The 27,752-nt window shown below is 41.5% G+C and overlaps 1 protein-coding gene across 1 annotated transcript in view; it reads right to left on the bottom strand.

Annotated features, from left to right (window-relative positions):
- LOC148891801 (laminin subunit alpha-3-like) overlaps window positions 1–27,752 on the bottom strand; it is a 120,180-nt gene that overhangs the window by 12,468 nt on the left and 79,960 nt on the right. Inside the window, exons 26-61 of the mRNA XM_089008182.1 lie at window positions 27,494–27,668; window positions 27,294–27,420; window positions 27,034–27,182; window positions 26,371–26,486; window positions 24,652–24,863; window positions 23,268–23,472; window positions 21,722–21,866; window positions 20,223–20,363; window positions 19,987–20,148; window positions 18,890–18,991; window positions 18,736–18,819; window positions 18,391–18,621; window positions 14,292–14,405; window positions 13,023–13,141; window positions 12,863–12,943; window positions 11,927–12,027; window positions 11,734–11,787; window positions 11,518–11,669; window positions 9,989–10,099; window positions 9,798–9,909; window positions 9,570–9,737; window positions 9,120–9,316; window positions 8,501–8,617; window positions 7,807–7,961; window positions 6,873–7,014; window positions 6,372–6,471; window positions 5,027–5,143; window positions 4,768–4,938; window positions 4,545–4,696; window positions 3,530–3,724; window positions 3,314–3,462; window positions 2,024–2,186; window positions 1,792–1,919; window positions 605–746; window positions 318–413; window positions 77–234 (exon numbers count right to left, since the gene is read on the bottom strand). Of these exons, the coding sequence (XP_088864308.1) occupies window positions 77–234; window positions 318–413; window positions 605–746; window positions 1,792–1,919; window positions 2,024–2,186; window positions 3,314–3,462; window positions 3,530–3,724; window positions 4,545–4,696; window positions 4,768–4,938; window positions 5,027–5,143; window positions 6,372–6,471; window positions 6,873–7,014; window positions 7,807–7,961; window positions 8,501–8,617; window positions 9,120–9,316; window positions 9,570–9,737; window positions 9,798–9,909; window positions 9,989–10,099; window positions 11,518–11,669; window positions 11,734–11,787; window positions 11,927–12,027; window positions 12,863–12,943; window positions 13,023–13,141; window positions 14,292–14,405; window positions 18,391–18,621; window positions 18,736–18,819; window positions 18,890–18,991; window positions 19,987–20,148; window positions 20,223–20,363; window positions 21,722–21,866; window positions 23,268–23,472; window positions 24,652–24,863; window positions 26,371–26,486; window positions 27,034–27,182; window positions 27,294–27,420; window positions 27,494–27,668 (5,043 nt within the window). The remainder of the gene's footprint in view (window positions 1–76; window positions 235–317; window positions 414–604; window positions 747–1,791; window positions 1,920–2,023; window positions 2,187–3,313; window positions 3,463–3,529; window positions 3,725–4,544; window positions 4,697–4,767; window positions 4,939–5,026; window positions 5,144–6,371; window positions 6,472–6,872; window positions 7,015–7,806; window positions 7,962–8,500; window positions 8,618–9,119; window positions 9,317–9,569; window positions 9,738–9,797; window positions 9,910–9,988; window positions 10,100–11,517; window positions 11,670–11,733; window positions 11,788–11,926; window positions 12,028–12,862; window positions 12,944–13,022; window positions 13,142–14,291; window positions 14,406–18,390; window positions 18,622–18,735; window positions 18,820–18,889; window positions 18,992–19,986; window positions 20,149–20,222; window positions 20,364–21,721; window positions 21,867–23,267; window positions 23,473–24,651; window positions 24,864–26,370; window positions 26,487–27,033; window positions 27,183–27,293; window positions 27,421–27,493; window positions 27,669–27,752) is intronic.

Below are 27,752 nucleotides of genomic sequence, written 5' to 3'. Positions count from 1 at the left end.
TGTCAGCAGAGAGCCGAGTTAGCGTGACGCCAAATTTTCCTCCGTGTCGCAAGAAGCCGGAATCTGATGTACATACCTTTCCCGCATTTTTAAGGGCGCACCGCCAATATAATAATCTTTAAAATCAACGGTGGTGAACTGAGCTTGGGCCGTGGCCACCTCTTTATTGGCAATACGGACTGTAAACTTCCCCTTGTTGGTTATGATGATGAGTATGTCCACCCAGTCGCGTTTCTAGAAAAGAATCCATCAAAAAATTAAGTACGTCACTTACTATTATAATGGCAGCGTTGATAAGTAGAGAAGCTTTGCCTTACCGGGAATGTTTTCAAATTATTTGTGGCAGGCTCTTGTAGCAAGTTGCTCCGAAGGTGGACAACGCCCTTCTCCATGGTCACGGTGAAGTAATTGTCCTTTGGCGTGGAAGAGAGGAGAAAGTTGAGGGCCATTTTCTGTCACCCCCATCAAAATTCTAATCACATTGTTTACAAATCATAAAAATAATAATCGGCATATTCTCAAGTTTTGAAGCTCATATTGTAAGACTATCAAAAAACTTTTAGCAATGTAGATAGATGAAGAGGGAAAAAAGGTGGCACCTTACCTCACTACCAATGTACAAGAGCAGCCCATTTTCTGAATGTGTCAGGACGGACATGCCGATGAGCAGGACTGCTGCTCTTTTGTCTATATTCACACGGCCATACCCGGTTCCCTCAAAATAAAAGCCCAATGGAGAAACATACCTGTGCACATGAAAGTAATCCGGAATTTAGAGATCAAAAGTGGGGGGGAAATATTGGAAATATTGCTGGATTGTTTAAAGCGGCTTGTTGTATTTTGTAAGAAAATTAACATATAAACTACTTGTGATAATCCGCGTCATCATCCTCATCATCACGAGTTACATCATCATATCATCATAATCACAATAATTCTAACAATGTTTTATTATTCTGCATTTTATACATCATGGAATTTGATAAACTATTTGGAATTTGATAAAAAAAAATTGTTGTACTACTTATCGGAAATAAATAAATGGCAGTAAATTATGGAACATTTGATTTTTGGGGTGGGGCATCACTAATCTGTGTATGTTCATTGAAAAGTATTGGAAATACCAAACAAAATAAAAGCTTTAAAACACTTCTTTAAAATTACATAATGTGTGCATTTCTCATTTTTATTTCATTTTTTCTTTCTCATATGGCACAGTGTACAGGACAATGCATATGTGGAAGTGCAAGAATAGCAAAACATTTTATCGAAATGGTTATGTGATGTATATTCTGTTTTGATGATCGGAACAAATGATGTTCAATGTAGTTGAACATGGGACCATGTTTTCCTTTTTTAACTGTTTATAAAACTAATGAAAAAAAAAGTTTAATAAAAAAGTTGCATAATGTGAAGACAACATTTTTTATTGTGTGAATGTGCAACTCTGGCCAGCGGTTAAATCCTTTTTACAAAAACAAACAAACAAACAAACAAACAAACAAACAAACAAACAAACAAACAAACAAACAAACAAACGTCTTAATGGTCAATAAAAGTTTTTTTCTCCCCAGTATTTTTTTCAGTATTGCAAAAATAAAACCAAATCTTAAAATTGAAGACTGGCGCCTGGTGACATCTGTATTATTTCTAAAATGATCACTTTTCAGGAGACCCTCAAAATGGCATGTATTAACATTACATTGGTAATTTGTTAAAATTGTGTAAATGTGCAGAAAAATAATATCAAATTTTGAGAGAAGATGAATTTGCATAGAAACGAGGACCAACCTCTTGCATGGAGTCTCCACATTAATGTTGTCTTTGTGCAGGAAATTATACAAGCTGACAACTCGATCATTCAAGTAGGCCATTTCGATGCACCCTTTGTACATAGGATAGTTGAGAGGCGCCGGCGGCTGGGGAGGAGCGACAGATGGAAAGAGAAAACGAAAAGCACTTGAGTTGACACCATGTTGGGACTGTGGCCTCCTCGTCGGAAGGGCTGGTGTCGGAAGCTCACCGTGAAGTTGGACGGATAGCCTCCCACATAGAAAACTAAATCTTCTGGGGTGAGGTCCAGAAGGTTTTTGGTTTCGTCTCCTCGCACACCACCCACACTTGGAACCCCAGGAGTGTCTGATGTGAAGTCTTTGGTGAGGATCAACTCTGCATCTTGATAAATTCTAAATGACAACAAGTAAACAACTCAGCATGATTTGAGTGCATGTATGAAAAAAAATACTGAAATCAGAAAATGAAAAAAAAAAAAAAACAACAACCTCCGTTCAACTTCTCCTCAAGCCGTGTTTGCATTACCTGTTTGCTGGGGACGTAACTGAATGACTGATCACGTATGAATTAGTTTACACAAACCATGATTCAAAAACCCTATTGTCCATATATAAGGCGCACCATCAATGAATGAAAACTGTTTTCCAAATATAATATATAAATATACAAACAGTATACATACAAACAGTATAAGGTACACCATGTTATAAGGTGCTACAGTAGAGGCTGGCGTTACGCATGCCTTCTTCTATGAAGGGAAATGGAATCGTTGGCTGCTGACACTAGTTGCAAGACCTGTTGTGGCTCAATATTACTTCACATATAAGGCGCACCTGCATGTAAGACGCAGCGTCAACTTTTGAACAAAATGAAGGCTTTTAGGTGCACCTTTATACTCTGGAAAATACGGTATTTGGCAAAAATTATATTTTGTCCCGATCTAACCACAGTGAAATTTTAGAGTAATATAATATTGAGTCCATTTTACAGACAAAAATATCGGATTGTAATTTACTTGAGATTTTTTTTGGTTTCACTTTTTTTCAATGCTTCTAGATGTGCCTTGTACACCGGAATACAATTCCGTTCTTGCCAGAATGTCAAAATTTCCTAAATATGGCAAGGACAAGAGAATGTGAGGGAGGGGTGTTATTGTCATTAGTGTTCGAGCCTCAACATGGTGATGCTCGTGAAAGCTAAAAACGTACTCAAATGTGTTTTTTCATTGTTGTCAATTCAGATCCGGATTCATTTTAGGCAATTTTTCCTACATTTTCGGGAGGAATTTTCAGGAAAATCCAGAGGACTTTCACTGTCACATCACTGAACATATTACAATGTGAGGAGGACTAATCAATTTTGTGGATGTGAAATGATATACAGCACAGAGAACTGCAATAGTATTAATACTGTATAAATTAAATTTCTGCGAGAAAAAATACACCATGACATTGTTTTTTTCTTGCGACTAAGTAAATTCTTCTGCACTGTTGGAGGGTGCACAACTTTGTCACTTTACCTGTGCAGGTCGACCTTATCAAACTTGGCTGGCTCAGAAGGAGATGTGGTGATGGAGTCCGTTTTCATCACGTGTTCCAAGCCGTTCAACTTGTAGGCGCCGTATAGAACGTTGTCCCTCAGGACCATGCCGATATAGTTCTTGGAGGGCTAAAAAAAGGGTATGTGTTCATGATTTCAATTAATCCAACGGGATTCCTGCCCCCCCTATACGCACATCCTTGTTGCCAAGGTACAAGACAAACATGTCTCCTTTGTCTGCGGTCTGCTTGCGCCTGCGTCTTCCATCACCCCTGCCCTCAGGCCTCTGCAGGGACAGAGACAAGTCCGTGTAGGCCTTCAGTTCCTCCAGGCTCTTGGGCGGATGCAACTGCACGTGACCGTTGCCTGTAAACTTCATCGGGATGGAAATCTGGAGGAACATTTGGACAATTGTTAGGATGCATAAATACACACATCGCTATTTTTTTCATGATGCAACAGCTCTCTGGCCATGGCCACGGGGTGATCGTTGAGTGCTCATAACATCTTCAGGGCCAGAGAAACAATGGTTATCATAAAATCCACAGTCAGGATTTCATGAATAAAATCCCAAACAATGTTTTGTTGATCTTAATTTACTTGATAATGTCATTTTATTTATTGTGACTTGGCTTTTGAGTAGCATGTCATCATCTATTCCTGTCTCATTCGCTGATTTGCATAAGCTAATCAGTCAGAGCGATCAGTTGTCACCGATTGCCTGGATCGCTTTGCTTACTCCTTACTCCTAATTCCTAATTTATGTAAGTTTTATATGAGTTTGGCTGTCCAAAATACAATGCAATACATACCAGCGCTTTATCGGCACTCAAGCATGAAAAAACAAAACCCGAACAATTTGGAAAGGGCATTCTATGTGATATTTGGCAATTGCCAAATAAATCCGTGAATGGCAGTGAATGAGTTAAAAATGCAACAATACAATATTTATACAATACAATATAATACATAACAATATTTTTGAAGGCTGCATTTTATGTTGGTTTGTTTCCATTGTATTATGAAGGTGTTGGATTGGATTGGATTGGCCTTTATTAGTCTCGCAGTGGAGAAATTTACAAGACTATTACATGTGTGCATTTTATTGAATGAAATCATGACTGTGAATGGTTGTTTTGTGCCAGTCAGCTGATGTATCGCCACCACATAGGCCCACCACTGTGCATAGTTTACAAAGAGAGTAACCTCACCCTGTTGGCTGCATCGCGCGCTTGGTTGATGAGCTCCTTGAGGTGCTTGACATTGTCCGTGATGTTTTTCAGCGGTGTAAACTTTGAAGTTAACGTCTCCACTTCGGAGATCTTGTCGCTCAAAGTCGGGATGGTTTTTAACAACTTTTTCACTAAAAACAGTGGGAGGAAAAAATGTGGTTTGTACAAATATGTCAAAGACTATCGTATTAGTGCGTTTTACCTGTTTGGTCCACATCATCCAATAAGCCACCGAGGTTGGAATCCCCGGGGGTGATGTTAATCCGTTCCATTTCTTTCCTGATGGCGTTCAGCTTGTCCATGGTGTCGCTGGCTGAGACATTAGCGGAAGCGGCCTTCCTTTTGGCGTCGTCGATCATATTTGCAATGTCATCTGACGGCGAGGAAAGGGAGCGAAACAATGGTGGTTCCTGCAGACTTCGACATCACAACGGCTGAGCTCAACGGACGTCGCACACTACCTCTTTTAATGTCGTTCAGCTGCCTTTGCGCATCCTGAAGGTCAGCCTCAAGGTCATTCTTTTTCCTCTCTGCATTTGTCAGGCGCCTCTTGATGTCAGGAATTTCGTTGGCAGCGTCTGGGAAAGAAAGAACAAGGAGAAGAGCCATCAGGATCGCTGGCGATCCCACCCACCACTCCCACAGCCTCTTCAACCTGCTGCCATCGGGTAAGAGACTGCGGAGTCTCAGAGCCAAGACCAGCAGGCTCAAGGACAGTTTCAGTCAGGAGACTGCCTGGTGTCAGGAGACTCCCTCCCAGCCCTGCCTCCCCTGCCCCTTCCAACTGCCACACTCAACGAACTCTGAGTACACGCTACACGCTGTACTATCAGAATCAGAAAACCTTTATTCGTCCCCCAATTTGTTATTTAGGTTTTTTTTTTGTTCTTTTGACTTCAAGACGGCACCGCGAGAGTGGCTGCCTTTCCAGCAGCTCCTGTATTTTGCTTTTCTACTTTCATTTCTTTCATAACTTTGCTGCTGTGAAATGTAAATTTCTCCACTGCGAGACTAATAAAGGCAAATCCAATCAAATCCAATCCAATCCAATCCAATGGGGAAATTTTCCAGTCTACAACAGCAATTTGAAAGGGGATGGGGTGGGGGGGGGGGCGGTGAAAGGATAGGAAAACAAGATATCCTAAGCATAGTAAAATAAAAATGTCAACAGACTGAGATGTATACTGTAAATGTGCAAAACTGTTTCATCTGTTTTATCAAGAAAGGCAACCTCAACCGTTTTTGTTTTTGCATTACTACACTACGTCACTTGACACACAACATTACCTCACTTTACATTCACAATCTACATATATTGTGCGTTGTCAATTGTCTGTCTTTTTTAGCCACATTATAAGTGCCTTGCACGCTGGGTCCGAGAGGACAGTAATTTCATCTGTGCTGTATGTCATGAATATTAGCATATTTGACAATAAAGCTGACTTTGACTTTAACTTGACTTTGACGATAATGAAAAGGAGGCTTTGATCCTCTCCTCTGTCATGTGGAACTGCTTCATGCAACAAGATTGAAAACTGTGTCTTTTGTCTTGTGGCACGTTATTTGTTATTTTGTTTTTTTGTTTTTGCTTTCAAGATGGCGCCGCGAGAGTGGTAGCAGCTCCTGTATTTTGTTTTCTACTTCTTCCTTTCTCTTTCTCTTACTTTTATCATTTGGCTGCTGTGAAATGTAAATGTATCCGCTGTGAGACAAATAAAGACTCATCTAATCTAATCTAATCTAAAACAAAGGAGAAGTGAGTGAGTTTGTGTTATTGAGGGAAAGAGAAAAAAATCTGATCCTTACCCTCCAGCATACTTTCTGCTTCTTCTGCGTTCTGCACCAGTTCCGCACCATTTTCATTCAGGTCTTTTGCCCTCTCAGCCAGCTTTTGTTTTTTTACATTCTAAATACAAACATACATGTTACGTATTACATACCGTGTATTTACTATTAGATTGTAATTTCATTCATTTTCCCGATATTCATTTTGCAATTAAAAAAAGAACAAGGTATAGATTTTTGTATTTAATAACATATTTATAAAAGTATTGATTATTCATAATTGAATTTTAAAATGAAAAATAGGTCAGAGTGTCAAATTTGAGTTTTAACTGCGGCTAACAAGCTAAACAATATTTCCAAACATCCTTGACCAAAGTTATTTATCATTATGTCCTGTGGCTTGTATTTCCATTTCGTGTCTTTGAACTGACCATTACAAGTCATAATGAAAATTTAAATTAAAAAAATGGTCACCAGTTGAAAATGGAAAAAACACATTCGAGGGTTTATTCTACGACTTACGTTCAAGGCTTTTTCTGCGGCATCTTTTGCTTGATTAGCGGCCACCTCGGCAGCTTTCACGGCGTCTGTGATGTTCTTGTAGGCGTCAATGGCATCATTGGCGTTACGTACTTCAGGGCGTTCACTCGCAGCCTTGACAGCACTGCAAAGACAGAAAAACTCTGAGTGCCTTGTTGCCCACTGTAACCACAAATCTCCACTACAGTAAGATTTGAACCAAGCATGATTAACTTTGCCTAGGATTATTTTTTTAACATATTTTACTCATTCACTGCCTGACGATGTGCAAAAATGTGTCCACTCCAGTGCCAGGTTTTTTGTCATTGTCACTCGAATTCCAGGACCCACAGAATATTGGGTTTTCGGACTACATAAACATTCAATGCATCAGAAGAAAGTTTAGAGTCTCTTCCTTCATCAGAAAGAAATAGTTAATTACTTAATTATATGGGTCTGGAGTTATTTGAGCTAGAAATGAGGGTGGCTGTCCAAAACACATTGCAATTGACGACGATACTAGTGCAGCGTGTTCTACCGGAAACAAATTCCTTGTGTGTTCTACATACTTGGCAATAAAGATGATTCTGATTCTGATTCTGAATACATACATATTGGTTTATTTAGTGCTTTAACAACACCTGAAGCTAGAACAAAGCACTCACATGGAAAAAAGGGAAATGCTGCCCCCTTGTGGAAGGGAAAACATTCCCAGAGGCCATGGCCAGCGCTTTATCTGCACCCAAAACAAGAAAAAAACTAACCCCAAACATATTCAGGAATGACGCCTTATGCCATATTTTCAATTTGCGAATACATTTGTGAATGGCAGTGAATTAGTTAATGTGTACTTTAAAATATATTAAAAAATAAATATATAGTGAGTGAGTAACACAGAATCCTGAGAGGCACTCGTTGCACATCGTCATGAACCTACTCCTCCAGTTCCTTGGATAACTTCTTGAGATTCTTAGCATGGTCCTCCGCGGCCTGCACCACGCCTTCCTTGTTTGCCGCTCGGGAGAGCCCGTTGACCTTCTTGGTCAAGTCGGTCTTGCCGCCATCCAGCTGTGCGGCCAACTTTTCATATGCCTGCCGAGAGCAAAAGCAATTCGGGCAAATGCTATTTCCAGCATTCCAATGATCTCACTTCTGCAACAACGATGCGATCCTTATCTGCAGGGTCCGCGTGTTGGGACCTGACAGCTATCTCGCTTGCATCGCGTCGTTTATCATGAGTGAGCAATAATATTTCCAAATTATTCATGTGTTTTAAGTCCTCAGGGTGTACTCGTGGTTCAAGGAGTTTTACATTCATGCATGCACAGATTCCCAAATTCTGGCAAAAATCGAACATCAGCATAGAGTTTCTCTCATCAATTTCAATTAGGAGGCTGATTGAAAAAACTGTCCTGTGGTGTGATTATACCAATCGCGTGTTATTTCTTGATGCCCTTTGGCATAATGCTGAATTTCAAAAGACACTTTTGTTACTACAACATACATCTGGTTTCGGGGTAAGGAACTCGCAATGGTCGATGGAGATTTGGTAACGGCTGTGTTGCTCATCTCAAGAATAACATGCCACAGTGGCAATTATAACACACATGCCGGGCTTTTTTTTCACGCACCGTTTTGTTGTTGGAAAGACCTTTGACTAAATCTTCAATTCTCTGCAGCTCATTTGCCGCCAGGGCCACCTGGTCTTTGACGGTCTTCCGCTCCATCTTTAAGTTGTTAATGCGATCCTGTGAAGGGGTTAGATGGGGGTAAAATGGAGGAAATTGTCAAAGGGTGAAAACATGAGGTATCACTAAGAGAGCTGTCTGATTTCAGATCGACATTAATGTTGTTATCGCTTTGTTGGACTTAGGGTATATAAATACACATGAATTGGGTGTAAATACAAATGTGTGCAAGTGTACTTCCTAAATTGTCTCATGAAAGAATAAGGATGCGATGTGCCAGATTGTCCCTTTGTTTTTGGCCTTCCCATCGCTGAAAAAAAAAAAGAAAGAAAAACCAACGATAATGAAACACCCCAAACTATTATGACCATACTGGACCATTTCATCCTATCTAGTATCTCAATATAAATCACCACCCCTAATAGATTAAATTGGTAAGCATGAAGTATTTGATTGAATGAAACCTTCTCATCTGCACATTAGACAGAGCATCTCTTGGCAATGTGTCCCAATTGTGTGACTTTGAGTGACGAGTAAGCGCAGGTCAACTGCATTCAGTTACCAGCAGCTCAGGTACGGCTTGAGCATTGAGTCCATTCTGGGCGTTGGCTTTTTTCACCAGGTCGGTGGCGTCCTTCAGGGACTTGTCCAGTTCCTTCAGTTTGCCGTCGTAGTTGTTCAGTTGCTCTTTTAACTTGGCAACAGAGTTCTCGTTCTGGCCCAACTGCTTAGTGAGGTTGCTCTTGATGTAGTCCAAAACTGGATAAAATGAGCAGTTTAGACCATTTGAATATTATGAAATTAATTCATCAAAACACTTGTGACAAGTGCCTTTCATGTCAAAAATGTGCCTATTTACAGTACTAAGATCTCTCTTCAGATCATATGTAATTTATTATGCAGGATCTTATTATGCAGGAAGATGAGAGCTATTCACTGATTGATTAATACAAATGTGGAAGGAAGCCTTGGATGTTCGTGTTAAGAGTGTGCATGTGACGTGGTGTCCTACGTTTCATGGCCTCGTCCCTTTCCTTGTCAGCAGCGGTCTTCTGTGGCGTGAAGTTTCTGTTCTCCATCTCCTTCACCATGCGCTCTGCATCCTCCAGCATTTTGGCGGCATTTTCGCCAAGCGGCGTTCCCCCGCTGGAGTCTGCATCCTGCAGTTGCTTTAGCAGAACTGGAAGCACAAAGAAAACGCATGATTGTCCATGTTGAAGGAATCTCTCACAAGCTGTACCTTGGATTTTCAGGAGCATATTTTGAATCTCTTGGTCCAAATCCTGAGCCCTCTTATTGGTTTTTTCAACTCCGAGAACTGCTTTGTCAGCATCCACAGCTGTCTTGTCAGCCTTAAAGTGAATAATATGTTAAATGTTTTTAACACGTGGCAGTAAATGAATAAATTTTATGAAAAGATTGGTCTATGACCTTGTCTTGAAGAGACGCAATATCACCAGAAAGAGTCAACATGTCGTCTTCCAGCTGCTTGAGTCTTGAACTTTGGCCATTGACAGAGATACTGTATTTGCTTACCAGAAGCTGAATAAATAAACAAATAAATACATAAATAAAGAATATAAATTTGTACTTATTAAACAAATTAAATATTGTACCAAAATAACACCATAAATGGAAAAAAATAATGATAATTTATTTTTAAAAAAATGGCTACACCACACCAAATATGCAACCCATGCCCCGCCTCACCCTGAGACGTTACGATTGTTTTGCTTATTTCACTGCCACTTCTATTCTCTCCTTTCCTCCAAATAAATAACATCCCTCCCTCCCTCCCTCCCTCCCTCCATCCATCCATCCATCCCTCCCTCCCTCCCTCCCTCCCTCCCTCCCTCCCTCCCTCCCTCCCTCCAGCCATCCATCCACCCTGTAACGGCTATAGCCTTACAAGGGTCATGGAAGTGCTGGAGCCTACGTCAGCTGTCTACGTGCAGTATGTGAAGTACATCCATAACTGGTTGAAAGCAAATCACACCTAGGGGCAATTAGCAATTTTCCACTAACCTGCCATGCATGTATTTCATTTGTGGAAGGAAAGCAAAGTACCAGTACCAGTATAAAACCCAAGCAGGCCCAGGGAGGAACATGCAAATGTCAGGTGCGAATTGACAGCTGGGGGCGGGGCCGCCTCTCCTGCCTCCACCACCTGCTGTCAATTCTCTAATCACGGACACGGGGCATTTATACAGGTCGCGGTCACCTCGCTAGTGCCGGATGATTGACTTACCTGGCATCTCAACCGTACCCTGGACTCGATCTTCGGTGCGTGGCTTTACCCAGTCTGAGGTGTTTTCCCCCCGCGCCGCATAAGCTTAAATTGTCTTCCGGGATTGTGTACTTTTGCACCCCCGTGTGCGATTTGCTTTTTAGGCGGAGTAGGTGGGTCGGTTCACCCCTTGCTTACTCGCCGTGTTTTAGTATTTCTTTTGTTTGTTAATAAACATCCTGCAAGGATTGTCCGTCTCTGTCGCCTGCTTTGGGATCCCAAACATTCCACTACGTTCTGACTAGTCAGCTGCTTTCAGTCTTACTCGGAACGTGACAGCAAACTCCACACACGAAGCCCAGAGCCAGAATTTAATCCATCAACAAAATGCATCGTCAATTTTTAAAACCTCAAAACCAAGTGAAGGCACAGTGTGGGACAAAATGAACCATGATTCCTAATCAGTGATCCCCTCTGGAATGTTTGCATAAGCACACCCATCCCATCATTCGGTATCGGCATGCAAGCATGACTGTCAAGGCGCGCAAGTGTGTGCTGCATACAGTATATACATCAAATCAAGACAGGTGTGTACATTGCACTTGCGGCCACACATAAGGCATTTGGGATGTATCAAATGTGTCTCAACTTGTCAAGCAGAATCTGTAACTTGAAGAAAAATGTTTCTAATGGAAAAGCGAGGACCACTCCCTCCCCCTCCATCCCGAATTACCTTGATGTCCGAAAGGGCCTGCTCCAGCTTCCTGAGCCTGTCCTGAGAGGAGGCACTGGCGGAGGCGTTGTCGAGCTGCAGTTTGATGTACACCAACTTGAACTCCAACTTTTCCAAGTCTTGTAGTAAAGTCTGAGCGCAGTTATCACACTCTGAAAATTCAAAAGAACTTTTAAAATAAGCTTGACAGAAACTCACTCTGAAATTTTTATTCACCCGCGCATCGGTCGTCTGTGTTTGTGTCTCCAGGCTCCAGCATGCTCTTGCAAACTGTAGAGATTAAAAAAAATATATACAGCAATAAATATTCACAGTAGCCTTTCCCTTAAAATCCTTATTATCGGTGCTTCAGGTCTAATATCAGTGAAAAATGTATTGCTATATTCTATTATTAGATGGATGAGGTAACCTCCGGTCCTGGGATCGCAAGTGCCGCCATTTCCGATACAATTACAAGGGCGACAGCTTCCCCCTGGAACCATTGGATCACCATAGAAACCAGGAGCGCACCTGTAGGAAGTATACATTCATTTAGTGCACAGGTGTCAAAGTCAAGGCCAGGGGGCCAAATCCGACCCCCCACATTATTTTATTCGTCTCGCGAAAGCAAATCAAGCATGTCAAGTGTCATGATGCTTGCTAAAGTCTGTACCAAAATTTCAAATTGTCGTATGTACACCACAATAACAGTCATTATTCTTGACTTCAGATTTTAAAAGTAGTTATTTATTAACTTATTGAGCACTCTGTATGTAATATCGGGAGGGGTTTAAACATTCGAATGGCTTCCCCAAATTCATAACAGCCCTCCAGAGCAAACTGTAACTACCATGTGGCCCGCTGCCAAAAATGACTTTGACACCCCAGATTTAGTGGAATCACTATAAGAACAGAAATCGATTACATGTTTGAAATTTCCACGGTTTTGCAGATTTTTAAATATTGTTGCTGGGTCTCGAATAGGGGAGTCAAATTTATTTTAGTCGCGGGCCAATTTGGACTCATGTCTTCCATCGGAGGGTGGTTATGACAGTGAAACCACAAAATAATTAATTGTACACAATAAATGAATAGATTACTAGTTTTAAAATAAATCAAGTCAATGAAAATAGTTTGTTCAATTATTATAAGTACGCAAGTGTAAATGTGTTAAAAAATTATTGAAAAATCTAAATGTTATTTCTTACACATAAAAATTTGACTTTTTGGTACAGATTTTAAAAAGTTGATACAGATGATTTTCTTTCACGGGCCATACAAAATGTCCTCATGGGCCGGATCTAGCCCCCGTGTCTTGAGTTTGATACTGATGGTCTAAAATTCATACTTACTCTCCTATACTTACTTTTCACATTTGTCTCCAATGTATCCTGTTCTACAAATGCATTGGAAGTCTCTGTCGATCTCTCTGCAAGCAACTGCAAAGCTAGAAATGCAACGTGTGTTATGTAACAACAGAAAATCCTGTTCGGGGGTTTTTTGTGTGTCCGTTTTGCTTAACTCACTTGTTTGATGCTGAACTTAAAGGACAGGGGCACATCTGGCACATTCTCTGAGCCGCGTTACCATAATAACCTTCTCGGCAGTATTCACATCTGTTTCCGGCTGTGTTGTATTGACAATTCTGCGACAAACAAAGAGGACAACATTGGACTTTGCGAGCCCAACTGGACCATCACATGTTTTCTTCCTGACGAGCGAATGCACACATGCCGTGGGGGGGGGGGGGGGGGGGTGTTAAGAGAAACAATGCTCCCCGCCCTTCTCTTCGCCAAGTCACTGCAGAGAATGTGTTTGATGTTGATTTGACCCGCGCTGCGCTGCTAGGGCGGCGCACACGCGGCAACGCAGGCCCGGTCTTGCATGATGATAACATAATGGAGATGGTTGGGAAGTTTAAATGTGTGTAGGCTCGTCCTCCTTTCAGGTAAAATAATGAGCAGTAGACACCATAGGAAATATTTGCGGTGATTTATTTATTTTTTATTAGAGAGGCATAAGAACATATGTGTGGAATTATGTTGAAATGACAAAACAATTTGCATAAAACCATAAAACTGAAGCCAATTAAGTTTTTTATTAATGATTTTTTTATTGACATTTTCTGGGTGAGTAGTGGGAGTTCTTGGAAAAATCACATGGCGCTTCACCATAAAAAAATATGATATATATATATAATATATATAAATATTTTTTTTTTCAACTACTTTATGTTGAATAAAACATAAACCTTCAACTTCTACCTTATCAGGTAAATGGTATAATATCGAGGAGTGTGTGTGTGTGGGGGGGGGGGGGAGAATTTATTTTTTGGAAATGTAACCTACTTAATAGGAAAAATCTTTGAATTTATAGTTGGAAATGTGCCCCAAGGAAACAAGAAAACCAAATTACAGTGCACTCAAATTGATTCAACACGTATTGTCATCAATTATTCTCATAGCTAATTATACACGATTCATGAAACAACAATGACAATAATGCATTGACCATAACTAATCCTTATTTTTTTTATTAACTAAATGAAACAGTAACAAAACAAATACAATCAAAATATAAGTCATATTAAAAGCAGAGATTTTTTTTAGTTTACCAAGGGTAAATAATGTATGAGGGGTTAAGGAATTTGGAAGGCTTGGGTACGAGTTATTCGCTCACGGTGCATCCTTTAAAATAAAACGGATCATGTAGCGTGGAAATATCTTTTTTTTTTAATCGCTTGTGATTGGAAGATGAACATCAATGAGCATGTGTGTCCTTTGAGAGTGGCTCACCAAACACCTGCCGGTCCAGTCGTCACACTCGTCTGCCAGACCGTTACAATTGCAGCGCACACAACGGCCGAGGTATGGCCCGCTGCCATCTCGAAAGAACCCGGGGGCACATTTCTACAAAATGAAGAAAATAAAAGACAAAAAGGACATTTTATTGCAGTGAAGCCAACTTGAGACTTTGACCTGAGCCGATATTTTTTTAAATTGTAGCGCATTTCCATCAGAAACATAAAAACCCTCTTGTTGGGCGACGCCTGGCAGCGCGCTGATCTTGAAACATTAACCAACAAGAACGCAGCCTTTGTGCTTTTCCCAGATAAACAAACACACCTTAAGAGACAGCATTTACCTCAACCTGATTCCTGGCTGAGTCGTCATTGACAGAAGGAAAGTGGACCACTTGTCCCCCATCGATACCCTGTTCGTTTAGCCTTGGATACTCAAGCCACTGGTCCGCCTGAGGTCTTAATCTCCATCTGCCCTCATATGTGCCATGCCGGGGTCGAGACACCCCTCCCCGACTGGGCCTGTTGCCTGCCCAGCACACCACGATCAAAGATCCCCACAGCACAATCCTGAGCAGGACCCCTCCGGCGTGCCGGTGTCGGGCCATCGAGCTATCTGACATTCCTGATGTTTAGTCCGTGTGAAATAACGCTCCACTTTCCCCTCCTTCGTCCTCTTAAACACACACACTGACACAGACTGACAATAGGAACACGCCCCATCTCCAACTGAGTAGGTGCTCTGACTGTACAGAGACGCACAAGCACACACATGCAGTTTGGTAACGTGTGCCCTCATTCCTTTTACGCGTATACACAAACAGGGCTACATACACACTAATAGCGTAGAGCAGTGACACACACGTCTCACGCAAACACAGCACACGCGCACACACGCACGCACACACCACACACACGCACACACACACACACACACACACACACACACACACACACACACACACACACACACACACACACACACACACGCACGCACACACACACACACACACACACACACACACACACACACACACACACACACACACACACACGCACTGTATTGTACACTGTAAACTTTGTAGAGTACATTTTACTTGACAAAATTATATTAGATCCTGGTCTAACCACAGCAAAATTTGAGTCAATCATGAGGACATTTTACACAGAAAAATATACTGTATACTTTACTTGATAATTTTTTTGGTTCACCTTTTTTAAACTCATTCACTGCCATTCACAAATGTATTTGGGAATAAAAATATGACGTAGAGCACAATTCCTGAATTTGTTCGGGTTTTGTTTTTTTCTTGCTTGTGTGCCGATAAAGCGCTGGCCAGACCTCTAACAATGATCTTCCCTTCCACAAGCCTTACCCCTTTTTCCATGTTAGCGATTTAATCAGCTGTTGCTAAAGCGCTACATAAACCAATATACCATAGATATTGCATTGTATTTTGGACAGCCACCCTCTCTTCAAGCTCATATAACTCCAGACCCATATATTTAGGAATTAACTATTTTTTTCTGATGAAAGAAGAGAGTATAAGGTTTCTTACGCTGCATTGAATGTTTATGTAGTCCAAAAACTCAACATTCTGTGGGTCCTGAAATTCGAGTGACAGTGACAAAAACCCTGGCACTGGAGTGGACACATTTTTGCATATGTCTGGCAGTAAATGAGTTAATCAGATTTTGGAGTAAATTTTGTGTACATACTATTTATTACTTTATTTAACAAAGAATTAATTAGAGGGTGGAAGAATCATCCCCAAATTTGAGGTTGGGACACGGTCGCGTGATTATGCTGCTCTGACTGTGAGTATGCAAATTGCCGGTGACACACTTCCTTGAATTGCATGCGGGCAGCGTGGCATCGGTTTGTGCGGGCACTGTGGAATCAGTTCAGTGATGGTGTGATTGTGAGTGTGAATTGTTGTTGTCTCTATGTGTGCGATGCGATTGAAAAGCGACCAATTCTGGATGTGCCCAGACTTAGCAAAGACGGGCACCAGCACCTGCTGCAAACCTGTCCGGATTAATAGGTGAAATCAGATCAAAAATTTAACGTGAGTAAAATTCACCCACAAATTCTTCTGGTAAAAATGTCTGAGTGCAAAAAAAAAAACTCTTTTTCAGGTAAATATCACTTCATTTTTTTTTCAATACTACACACAATAACTTACTCTTAAAATGTACTTTGTTCAGACTTGGATCAAAAATATTATTTTTAGAGTAAAATATAATTGAGCATGTATGAATGGCATTCATTGCGTCCTGATTAATGGCCTCTTATCCAGAACTACTACCGTATTTTCCCGTGTATAAGGCACACTCAAAAGCCTTCATTTTCTTCCAAAGATGATCCTGCATCTTATACGCAGTTATGCCTTAGATATGTGAAGTAATATTGAGCCACAACAGGTCTCACAATTACTGTCAGCAGCCACCGACTCCATTTCCCCTGTAGAAGGAGTACGTAACCACAGCCTCTACTGCACCTTATGCTGTCTTATATTTGGAAAACTTGTGCCTTATATTTGGAATCTATTTATATATTATGTTTGTAAAATTTTCTATATTGATGTATTATATTTGGAAAACTTTTATGTATTCGTATAATATATTTGGAAAACCTTTATATATTTAATATTATATTTGGAAAACTTACACTCTTATACTTATACTGGTGTGCCTTATCTGTGGAAAACCTTTCAAAATACACCATTCATTGGGGGGGCACCTTATACAGTACCCTGGAAAATACGGTAATCTTATTTCAATCAGACAAATCAGTTGTGTACGTGTGTGTGTGTGCGTGTGTGTGTGTGCGTGTGTGTGTGTGCGTGTGTGTGTGTGTGTGTGTGTTACAGTTGTATCAGACACCCTCCAGACAGTAGCGTCACACCTGAATCACAGTGCACAAAAAGAAAAAAAGTTTGGGGAGTGTCTGTACTTTGGGGAGTGTCCGCTGAACACGTGTACAATACACACATTTGAATTGTTGGGTATTGAGTTCTAGTTGATGAATAACAGTGAGGTCAGCTGATATTTTCCCCACCTGTACACTCAACTTCCTCTGAACTGTCTAAATGAAAATGTTGCTTCATGTACAATTTCCATCCATTTGCCCTTTTGCTGTCCCGCTTCTCTGCATTAGGCTAGCGGGTGAATTGGAATTGACATGTCATGTGACTTTGGCAGGTCACATGCCAGGGTTCACAGAGACAAAGGAAGGGCGGAACCTGAATTTTAAACCTGAACCTCTCCATTGTAAAGCAGACGTGCTAACCGCTATCTACTGCGCTGCCCATATAGATAGAAACAGGAAACAAACACAGAACCCCACAGACAGCATGTAATGTATGTCCAAAAAATATATATACAGCGTACCTGTATAATAAAAATAAGGACTTTGTGCACCAACATTCTTCTTCCCCTCACAACGGAATGCCAGTACTGTCTCTATGAGTTGTAGCCATGGCAATGATCCCGGGTTTAGCATGGCTACTATTATGTCTGCGTGATTGTGCATTTCATCCCGTCCTAGCCTGAGGCCACGTAGTTTTGGCCCGCACGGTTATTTTCCAGCCGCACAATCCGCCCAAGTCTCCTCAGCTGATGACTTTGGCCCCCGGGGGCAAAAGGGTGCAATGTTTCGTGCAGGCGTGTCGGGACAACCTTAGACCAACGAGGAGGAAGTCCTGCTCCTCTGAGATGACACGACGCTATTTCACTCAACACCTGAGAAGGTGATCCTCCCCGTTCTTTCTCAGTAGTGAAAAATGGCGGATGTTTGGAAGCGAGGACATTGCGATGCATCACAGTGGAACTGAGAAAGCTAAAAATAATAATGCGAAAAAGTTCAAGGAAAAAAGCACAGTAAGAAGTTCAGCCATTATCTAACTTTGCCACTCTCTGAGCATGATGAATTTTCTTGGGCAGCTCTCCAACATTTACGTCAACAGATGAAGATACACAAAAAGCTGCAATCTTGAGGAACACACATACCACCCATCAGCATTTTATTTTCTCTTTGCATCCTCACGAAATAAAGAAAACTTGTTTTTTCTGTGTCGATAGATTTCCCTTACCTCGCAAGAGTCTCCGGCGAATTGAGAAGGGCAGGAGCAGACCTCCACAGTGTTTCCAGGACCCCCGGTGCCCAAATCGGTGACTTCTTCCAAGCCAACCTGGCCCAGGCTAAGTCGCTGGCTTTGCGTAAAGTACAAAGCTCGAATCCTCAGACGCACCAAGCCCGCAAGGACCATCATCAACACTTCTCGGGACACGGGCCTGTTGGTACCAGCGTGGCGCCAGTTTCCCTGTGGAAAACAGAATATGGGCAGATGAAGAAAAAAAGCGGATAGAAAAAAGTATTGGGACAACATTGAACCACATCTTGGTTTAAAAACAAAATATTGCGCTGTTTTGTTCACCTCCACGAGTTGGACTCTGCCTTGATATAGTCGGTCTGGCAACTGGACTTGAGGGGTAAAATGAACCAACGTCATGTCCTTACTCTAGAGTGGAAATAGTTGGCGATATTTGTCAGCAATAGTCTTGTAAAATAGTTGAATAAACTTAACATACAGTCAGGAGGACATCAGGAGTCCTGTCAATCAGGATCATTCCTTCACCGGGAATTCCAAAGGATTTGACCTGGTAGGTGAGGAAACCACCATAAGATGATACCTGGGAGGACAAAAAAAAAGGATTTCATTGAACCCTCGTATATCGCGGGAGATACGTTCCGAAAATAGCCCGCGATAGGTGAAATCCGCGAAGTACAATGCAGTCAGCTTTTTTTTACACAATGCAAAACTGTACATACTGCAGAATAAAACAAAAAAAAAAACTCTTTTTTCATAGTTCAAAGAACGGTGTTGTAAAACAATATTTTGCTGCTGCGCCTATTCGTCCTGACTCCGCTGCGCTGTTTCTCTGAGAGAAGAACATTGTTATCGGTAGTTGTTGGCACTCTTTCTTTTTTTTCTTTCTTTTTTTGAGAATAGAGAACAGCTCATGAGCTGTTCAAAACCAGTGTGTTTGATTTTATTCTGCTTTGTTTGCAGTATTGTTTGCAGTGTTGTTGTTCTTTTACTTTGTTTGTTTGCACATTTGCATGCCATGAATAAAAAAAAATACATAAATGAAATATTTTTTCCCCCTGAAAAAAATGCGTGATGCACTGAAGCCGCGATAAGTGAACTGCGAAGTAGCAAGGGATCACTGTACATTTATCACATTAACTCATTCTCTGCCAGACGTGCAAAAATGTGTCCACACCAGTGCCAGGGTTTTTGTCATTGTCACTCAAATTGCAGGACCCACAGAATATTGAATTTTAGGACGACATACACATCAATCAATATAGCGTAAGAAACCTTAGACTCTCTTCTTTAATTAGAATATATATATATATATATATATATATATATATATATATATACACACACACACACACACACACACACACACACACACAGCCTCTTCGAATGAAATGAAATGATTGAAAAAAAAAATCAACAGAAAACAAATGAAATAAAATGTATTCATTGCTTTTTTTTGAGTCGTTGCAAATGTAAAACTGTGAATAAAATGAACTTTGAAAATAAATCATTGTTCTAGCTGCAATGAACTTGTTTTAAAATAGCTATAACATTAACAGAGTACATCCTCGAACTCACCCGGTCTCCCCGGTACGAGGCCGGTGCCACCCAGTGTAAAGCTTGAATGGAAAGAGGAAGCTCCTGGACATCTGCCACCACCGTGTTACTGGCCACGTTCAACACGGACGCGACTTCTCGGTGGTCAGAGCTTTCCAACCTCCAGCCGCGCATTTCCACAAACTAATGGTTGAAAACATGTGAGCTAGAATGTGTTCTCAACACGTGAAATGTGACGTCAAGACGAGGCCACTGACCTTGCCCCGGCGTTTTCGGGAGCTGTGACACTTGTCAGTGGCTCCAAAGCAGAAGCAACTCATGCATCCGTTGATGTTGGACGGGTCAAAGTGGAAGGAGCCATCCCGACATGTGTCGCACCTGATGCCGGCGACATTTTTCTAAAGATTCACAGCGGTAAATGGAGAGAGTAAAGCAAATAATGAGAAATGTTGCATGCTCTCGAGGAGTGATTTCCAAATTGAAATGCCATTCCATAATTCAATTTCCCGAAGCCATTTTTTGGGTTATTTGTTTTTAATAAAGAAAAGCAGCACTTTACAGGATTTAAAATAATAACCAAATAAAATAAAAAGCAACATGAAGAAAGAGTACCGTACATCTTGTACCATATTCTGTGGTGTAAAAGCGCACCCAAAAGCCTTAATTTTCTTGAAGAGATATCCCTGTGCCTTATACGCAGGTGCACTTTATACAGTATGTGAAGTCATATTGAGCCACAACAGGTCTCGCAACTACTGTCAGCGGCCACGACTTCATTTCCCCTTGTAGAAGTAGTGTGTAACCCAGCAACTACTAGAGCGCCCTATAATGTGGGGTGCCTTATATTTGGAAAACACTTACCTGTATATATTTATATATTATATTTGGAAAACTTTTGTCATCCATTGAAGGTGCGCCTTATATTGCGGTGCGCCTCATTTATGGAAAAAGTTTGACAATACACCATTCATTGGGGATGCGCCTTATGCTCCGGTGCGTCTTACAGACTGGAAAATATGGTAATATATATGTCTCAGTGATTTATAAGTGGATCATTTCTGTGCCTATACACACAACACATCCGCAACTGTACTGACCCCCAAACCTTCAAATAAACTCTTAAAACGTAACCGTTCTGCAATGCTTTTAAAAATTTTAATGTCTATTATCCATGTTTCCTTCTCATCCTTTCCTATTTTTATTTAAATGTTTTTTTTGTCAATCATGTAGACTTGACTTAAAGTGTGCATTTTATCCAGCATTTCCTGAATATAATTAAAAGCGCTTTCAAATAAAAGTATTATTATTATTATTATTATTGTTGTTGTTGTTGTTGTTGTTGTTGTTATTTTGTTAGGTAAAGGAACGAGACATTTTTCTCATTTAAAATATGTGCTTCGGCTCAATAAAGGTTGAGAATCACTGTTCAATAGTAACAAAACAAATGCGGTAAAAAAACAAAAAAAGCAGGATCATTTCCAAAGCTTGTGCTGCTACCACCATGTAATAAAGACAAACAAGCACACATTTCAGCATCCATCAAAAAGTCCATCTTTTATCATGAGAAGTAGGAAAGCAGTTTTCGTCATCCAAGAGTTTAATTGGAGGAATGAACACATTTGTATTGCAAATTATTTGTTTCAACGGAAACTCTGTAAGAAATGAAGTATTTTTGTTCCTGAGACATGGAAATTCATGAGAAATATAAATAAAATCACAGTTAAGGAAGAGGAAACATTTGATGCTGTTGGCGTACCTTGCAGAGACACCTCCCCGTGTCGGGGTGACACACGTCGGACGTGACTCCGCCATACTCGCAGTCACAAGGGACGCAGTCGGGAAAGCGGTAATAACCTGCAGCGCATCGCTGACACTGTCGGCCGACAATCCTGGGTTTGCAACTGCATCTCATTGCGTGCACACACACACACACACACACACACACACACACACACACACACACACACACACACACACACACACACACACACACACACACACACACACACACACACAAACACACGCCCGCACACACACACAAAATTACCGCCACCCATAGCCCCATAGCAACAATGTTCGTTAGCACAACTAAGCAAGCAAGTTGTATGTCCCAATTTGCTGAGTTGGTTTGATTTGAATAATTAAGTTGAGGGTCAATGCAAGTACTAACATTTTTTTGTTCTTCGTGGTGAAAGGCCAGAGAGGGAGTTTGCACATCAGCAACGCTATTGCGTTAAATCAAGTGATGTTATTGACATCTGTTGACTTGAAATTTATCACCTCTGAGATCATACAACAACGTCATCTTACTAGCTAAATAATGATTTAGTTTTTGTTAAGGATGTGACAGTCAACTACAATAAATCAAGATCTATGAAATTATGGATTATGCATGTACAAAGACAACCGTTGACAAAGTAGTCAACCAGGAATCTTCCACTTTTTATGGCACCTGATATGAACCATTTAAAGCACAACCGACGTCTCCGGACAAGTTGTGTCCATAATTTGTAAAATGGCTTCAAATGACTTCTACTAAGCGTATTTTAATAAGATTCCACCGCATATAGCTATATTTTACGTTTTAAGACTTGCGCTGAATATTCAGGACGTCTTGTTTTTGAGTTGGTGACGAGTCCGTACGTGACGTCACGAAAGGAACGCCCCTGACCGAAAAGACGCATTGTAGCGGTCCTTCCATCACGTCAATGTATTTTGCTGTACTTGTTTGGTCTGGGGACCTCGTGTTGCACCCAAATGCCGCCAGAAGAGGGCATCCAAGCTCCATATAAGGAATTTATCAGCCTGTGGAAACGGAGGTGGCCACAGGAGGGCGCCATTTTGTGCCTCTTTTTCGGTGAGACAATGTTGCCTCAATGTTGCCTCATAATGGCAAGGAATAAATTATTTAATGGATTGCAAACATGTATGCTTTCCTCTTCGGAACTATTTGAATCATATTCATAACTGGATGTGTAACAAGAAAGCATATTCTCAGAATCTGAAGCCATTGTTTTGATTCCCTAGCAATGCTAGACGTAACGAACTGGGGGTGGGACTTTCTGAAAATGCCCAATTCGCAGCTCAACTTTGTGCAGATTTTGGACACTTTAAGTCATTTTTATTGGTGTTTTGCATTGCGTGTTTTGGGTATTTTAGATGCTGTAAAATGTTTTTCTGATGTCAGTGAAGAAACAAAGAAGTGACGTCAGTTGTCCTTTAAGTAAAGAAAGGAAAAAATATATATAATAATTCCTAGATGAAATACAATAATAGTGTGTCCCCCATCAGTTTGGGTTCACCTGCACTGCCCGGTGATGCGATGGCAGCCAGACCCGCCGTTGGCTCGCAGGCCGTCCCTGGAGCAATTGCAGCCCTCGCAGCCCAGCAGAGGATGATAACTGAATGTCTGGTTTTGACACAGATTGCAGGCCGGTTTGACAGTGCGAGGGGGGCACAAGCAACGGCCCGTCACCTCGTCGCACAGGCGGCGGCCACACTCGCACGCTGCAGAGGAAGACAAGACAATGATATAGCATGTAAGAGCATTCCCCGCGATATCACTCTTCGTTGTGCCCTAGCAGATTTTTACTGATCCCTTGAAACGTGTTCCTTAAAAAATAAAATAGATACAATTGAGTTGGTGCCTTCAGTGTACTACAAAGGTTTGCGGCAACATGCTTAGCAATGCAAAGGGCTGGTCAAGACGCAGCCAAGTTAACTGCAAGTAGAAGACACACAGATTGGTGAATATTACCTCATCTAGGAACAGAGGCAGATTAGATACGATGTTTGTAATTTTGCAGACGCATGCAGGGGAGAGAGGGACAGCTGCACCGCTGTGGGAGTGGTCACAAGTTACTTCTATCTAGATTAATCAAAGTGGATGTTTCCATTCTCTTTCAATGCGCGACATGCTCGACACATATTAGAGTTTTGACATGGCAGAAGAAGATCCGAGCCGTCAAGTGGGCACTTGATGATTTAGGTTTCATCACACATTCTATCCATCCATTTATCCATGCGTTATTTGAGCCCCTTGTCACGAGGGCCCCCTGCGTGCTGGAGCATATACTGTACAATCCGTGTTTTGGCAGTAAGACTGGTACCAATTGAATTATTTGCCAGCTAACCACATCCATACTTTTTGGGAGAGGAGGGGTGGGGTTAAAATTAACAATGTCCTAACTATAAATGTGTTTTTTCTAAATGTGAAAACATATATTAGAATGAGTGGTGTAAGATTGTATTTTAGTAGGTTTAAATCACGGGTGTCAAAGTCAAGGACCGGGGGCCAAATCCGGCCCGCCACATCATTGTTTTCGGCGCGCGAAAGCAAATCAAACATGTGAAATTCCATGATGCTTGCTAAAATCCGAACCAAAATGTCATATTTTTGAATGTAAACCACAATAACAGTCATTATTCTTGACTTCAGATTTGAAAACTGGTTCTTCATTAATTTGTTGTGCGCTCTATATGTAATATGTGGAGGGGATTAAACATTCTAATGACTTCCCCAAATTCATAACGGCCCGGAGAGGAAACCATAACGACAATGTGGTCCGCGGCAAAAAATGACTTTGACACCCCTGGTTGAAATGTTTCATACGAGAATAACTAACGAGAATAAAAGTTTGATCTCACTAAAGCCAGTAGAGTGTGTGAAGTTTGAGTTTTACTCACGTCTGCAGTAGGGGAAGCCATAGTACCCCGTGGCACACTTTGTACACCTCTGTCCGATGACGTGAGGCCTGCAGGGACATTGTCCTCCAGCTGGGTCACACCTGGATCCAGTAGACCCAGAACGGTCACAATTGCAGGGCAGAGCTCCATCGTTGTAAAACGCCACGAGAGAGTGGGCGGAGTCTCTGCAGAATTCGGCAGATGTTCTGGGGCTGTGGAAATATGAACGCAAGACTTTTATATAAATTCTGAAGCAGTTTATGTTAAATATATATTAACTCATTCACTGCCATTCACAAATGTATTCGGGAATTGAAAATATGATGTAGAGCGCCATTCCCGAATTTGTTCGGGTTTTGTTTTGTCATGCTTGGGTGCCGATAAAGCCCTGGCCATGGCCTCGGGCAATGTTTTTTTCTTTTTCACAAAGAGGCAGCATTTCCCTTTTTTCCATGTTAGCACTTTGTTCCAGCTTCAGAATCAAAATCACAATCAGAAAGCCTTTAATCGTCCGACAATGAGGAAATTTGCAGTCAACAGCAGCAATTTGAAAGGGTGATGGTGGGGTGGTGAAAGATTAACACAAGATATTCTAAGCATAATAAAAAAATGTCAGAAGACTGAGATGTATACTGTAACTGAGTAAGAATGTTTCATAAAAAAACTGTACATAGCGCAAGTCTAAAAGACAAAGCATATTGATATATTGATCAGCTGTTGCTAAAGCGCGATATAAACCAATATGTATGCATTGCATTGTATTTGGACAGCCGCCCTCATTTCAAGCTCATATAACTCCAGACCCACATAATTTAGAATGAAGAGAGTGTAAGGTTTCTGTGGATCCTGGAATTCAAGTGAATATGACAAAAACCCTGGCACTGGAGTGGACACATTTTTGCACGTATGGCAGTGAATGAGTTATGGATAACTGTCCTCAGTGTTTCATTGTGTGCACCCTCCCTCTGTTGTTAATGGTTACCTTTCCCTTAATTCAGTGTGGGCTGGGAGTCATCCCAATCATTGCAACTGTCTCACTGAACCACTTCCCAGTCTCCACCTTATTAGTCACACTCACCCCTGCAGCATAAAATGTCTGTCTGAACAGCCATCCATTACCTGTTTATCTGCTATCATCCCTGAGGTACTCGCTGCTATCTGGCTGTTACTCTCAGCATTCCTATACACTTTGGTTTCTCTAAATGATTTTGGTTCCTTTTGCCTTGACAGGTCCTTGTTCCTGTCAATAAACCATGACGGAGTTCATTGTGTCAATTTCTTTTTTTTTAATCCTTGCGAAGGCCAGAGCTGGAATCGAACTTTCCATCTCTGAACTGTGAGTACGATACGCTAACCAGTCACCTGCCGAACTGCCTCTTTCTCAATAAGGGTGGCCCGGTATGCCAGCATGTCACTTCACAGTCCAGAGCTACCCGGTTCAATTCCAGCTCCGCCCACTCTGTGTGGAGGTTCCGTTGCTTTTTTCCAGGCACTCCGGTTTCCTCCCATATTCCAAAAACATACATGGCAGGTTGATTCAACACTCACAATTGTCCCTTCGTGTGAGTGTGAGTGTAGATGGTTGCCCTTCAATTGTTTGGCAACAGGTGCAGGGTGTCCTTTGCCGACTGCCCAGGGATGGCTAGGATATATAGGCTTCAGCACCCTCCACCACACTTGTGAGGATAAGTAGATGATAAATTGAATGGATGGACATACTCAACAAAGCCGCCTTCTCCTCTGCATTGTTGGATAAAAAGTGTTGACTGATCCAAAGGCTTCTTGTTCAGGAGCTCTGGGGTGTAATGACTCTCAGGCACCAGCAATATATGATCCTGTACAGCAGAGTGAAAGAAAAAAAACAAACAAACAAAAAACATTCTATGAACTCATTCACTGCCTGACGTGCAAAAATGTATGCACTTCAGGTCCAGGGTTTTTGTCATTGTCACTCAAATTCCAGGACCCACATAATATTAAGTTTTAGGACTACATAAACATTCAATACAGCGTTAGAAACCTTAGACTCTCTTCTTTCATCAGGAAAAAAAAGTTAATTGCTAGGGTATATGGGTCTGGAGTAACATTAGGTCGAAGTGGGGGCGGCTGTACAAAAGGCCCCTCGTGGAAGGGAAAAAACATCGCCAGAGGTCTTAACAGCGCTCTATCGCCACCCCCCTACAAGAAAAACCAAAACCCCCCAACATTTGGGAATGGAGCTCAACTTCATATTTTCAATTCCCGAATAAATTCGGGAATGGCAGTGAATGAGTTAAAAAGAGGGAAATACAGGAAGCCAGACACTTGAGGACAAATATATTACCAAAAATAATAACAAGCGCTATCTAAAAAAAGGGGGGCAGTGATGAAATAACCACTGACTAGAAGGAGAATCTTGCGAGAAGGAACAATCACAGAGATGCTTGGCAGCTGCCAAGATTGCTGGGTAAAGTCAAGGACGCTGCGGCCATCGGCAACTAACACATCTCTGCAGCCTGACACCGAAGGGCAGAACGAGGCGTTTATGGCACCTGCAACAAAACCACAGTCTAGATTTCAGGAACTGACGAGAAGAGACGGCAGTATTGTTGTAAATACATTTTCTTTTCCCAAACTGACATTTCTGTGGTAGTTTAACATACCTGTCCACTTATAGCCAGCATCCACTCGGACTTCCACAGGAAAGGAAACATGCTCCGGCTGACGATAATGCACAACGAGCACGTATCTGCCAGGGAGGGGCACCTTGGGGGTGAAGCTTATCTCCGTCTGAAGGGATGTCAAGACATTGCTTTTAAACATGACAGAACAGTCAAAGGAACATGGTGGCCTTCTCTGATACCTGAGGGTATTTGAGTAGAACCTGGTCACCATTTGGGGATACGTCAGACTGTCGTCTCTGCCGCCAGTCTGCATTGTGTCCTTCTTGTTGGGCAACGTTCAACTTTCCATTGCGGGCCGCGTGTAAAACCCAGCTCGGCGAAGGCTTTTCCAAGTGTCTTAGTACACAGTGCTGACTAGAACAATAAAAAAATCAAAAATAAAAATCAGGCGCCGTCTCGCTCAATATGGTGACGTAAATGTTTTGATTTAGATTTTCC

This window comes from Hippocampus bargibanti, linkage group LG11 (assembly GCF_051943395.1).
Source record: "Hippocampus bargibanti isolate YZ-2025 linkage group LG11, ASM5194339v1, whole genome shotgun sequence".
NCBI classification, from domain to species: Eukaryota; Metazoa; Chordata; class Actinopteri; order Syngnathiformes; family Syngnathidae; genus Hippocampus; species Hippocampus bargibanti.
The sequence above is the reverse complement of the archived record's forward strand: the minus strand, read 5'-3'. Positions and strand labels throughout refer to the sequence as shown.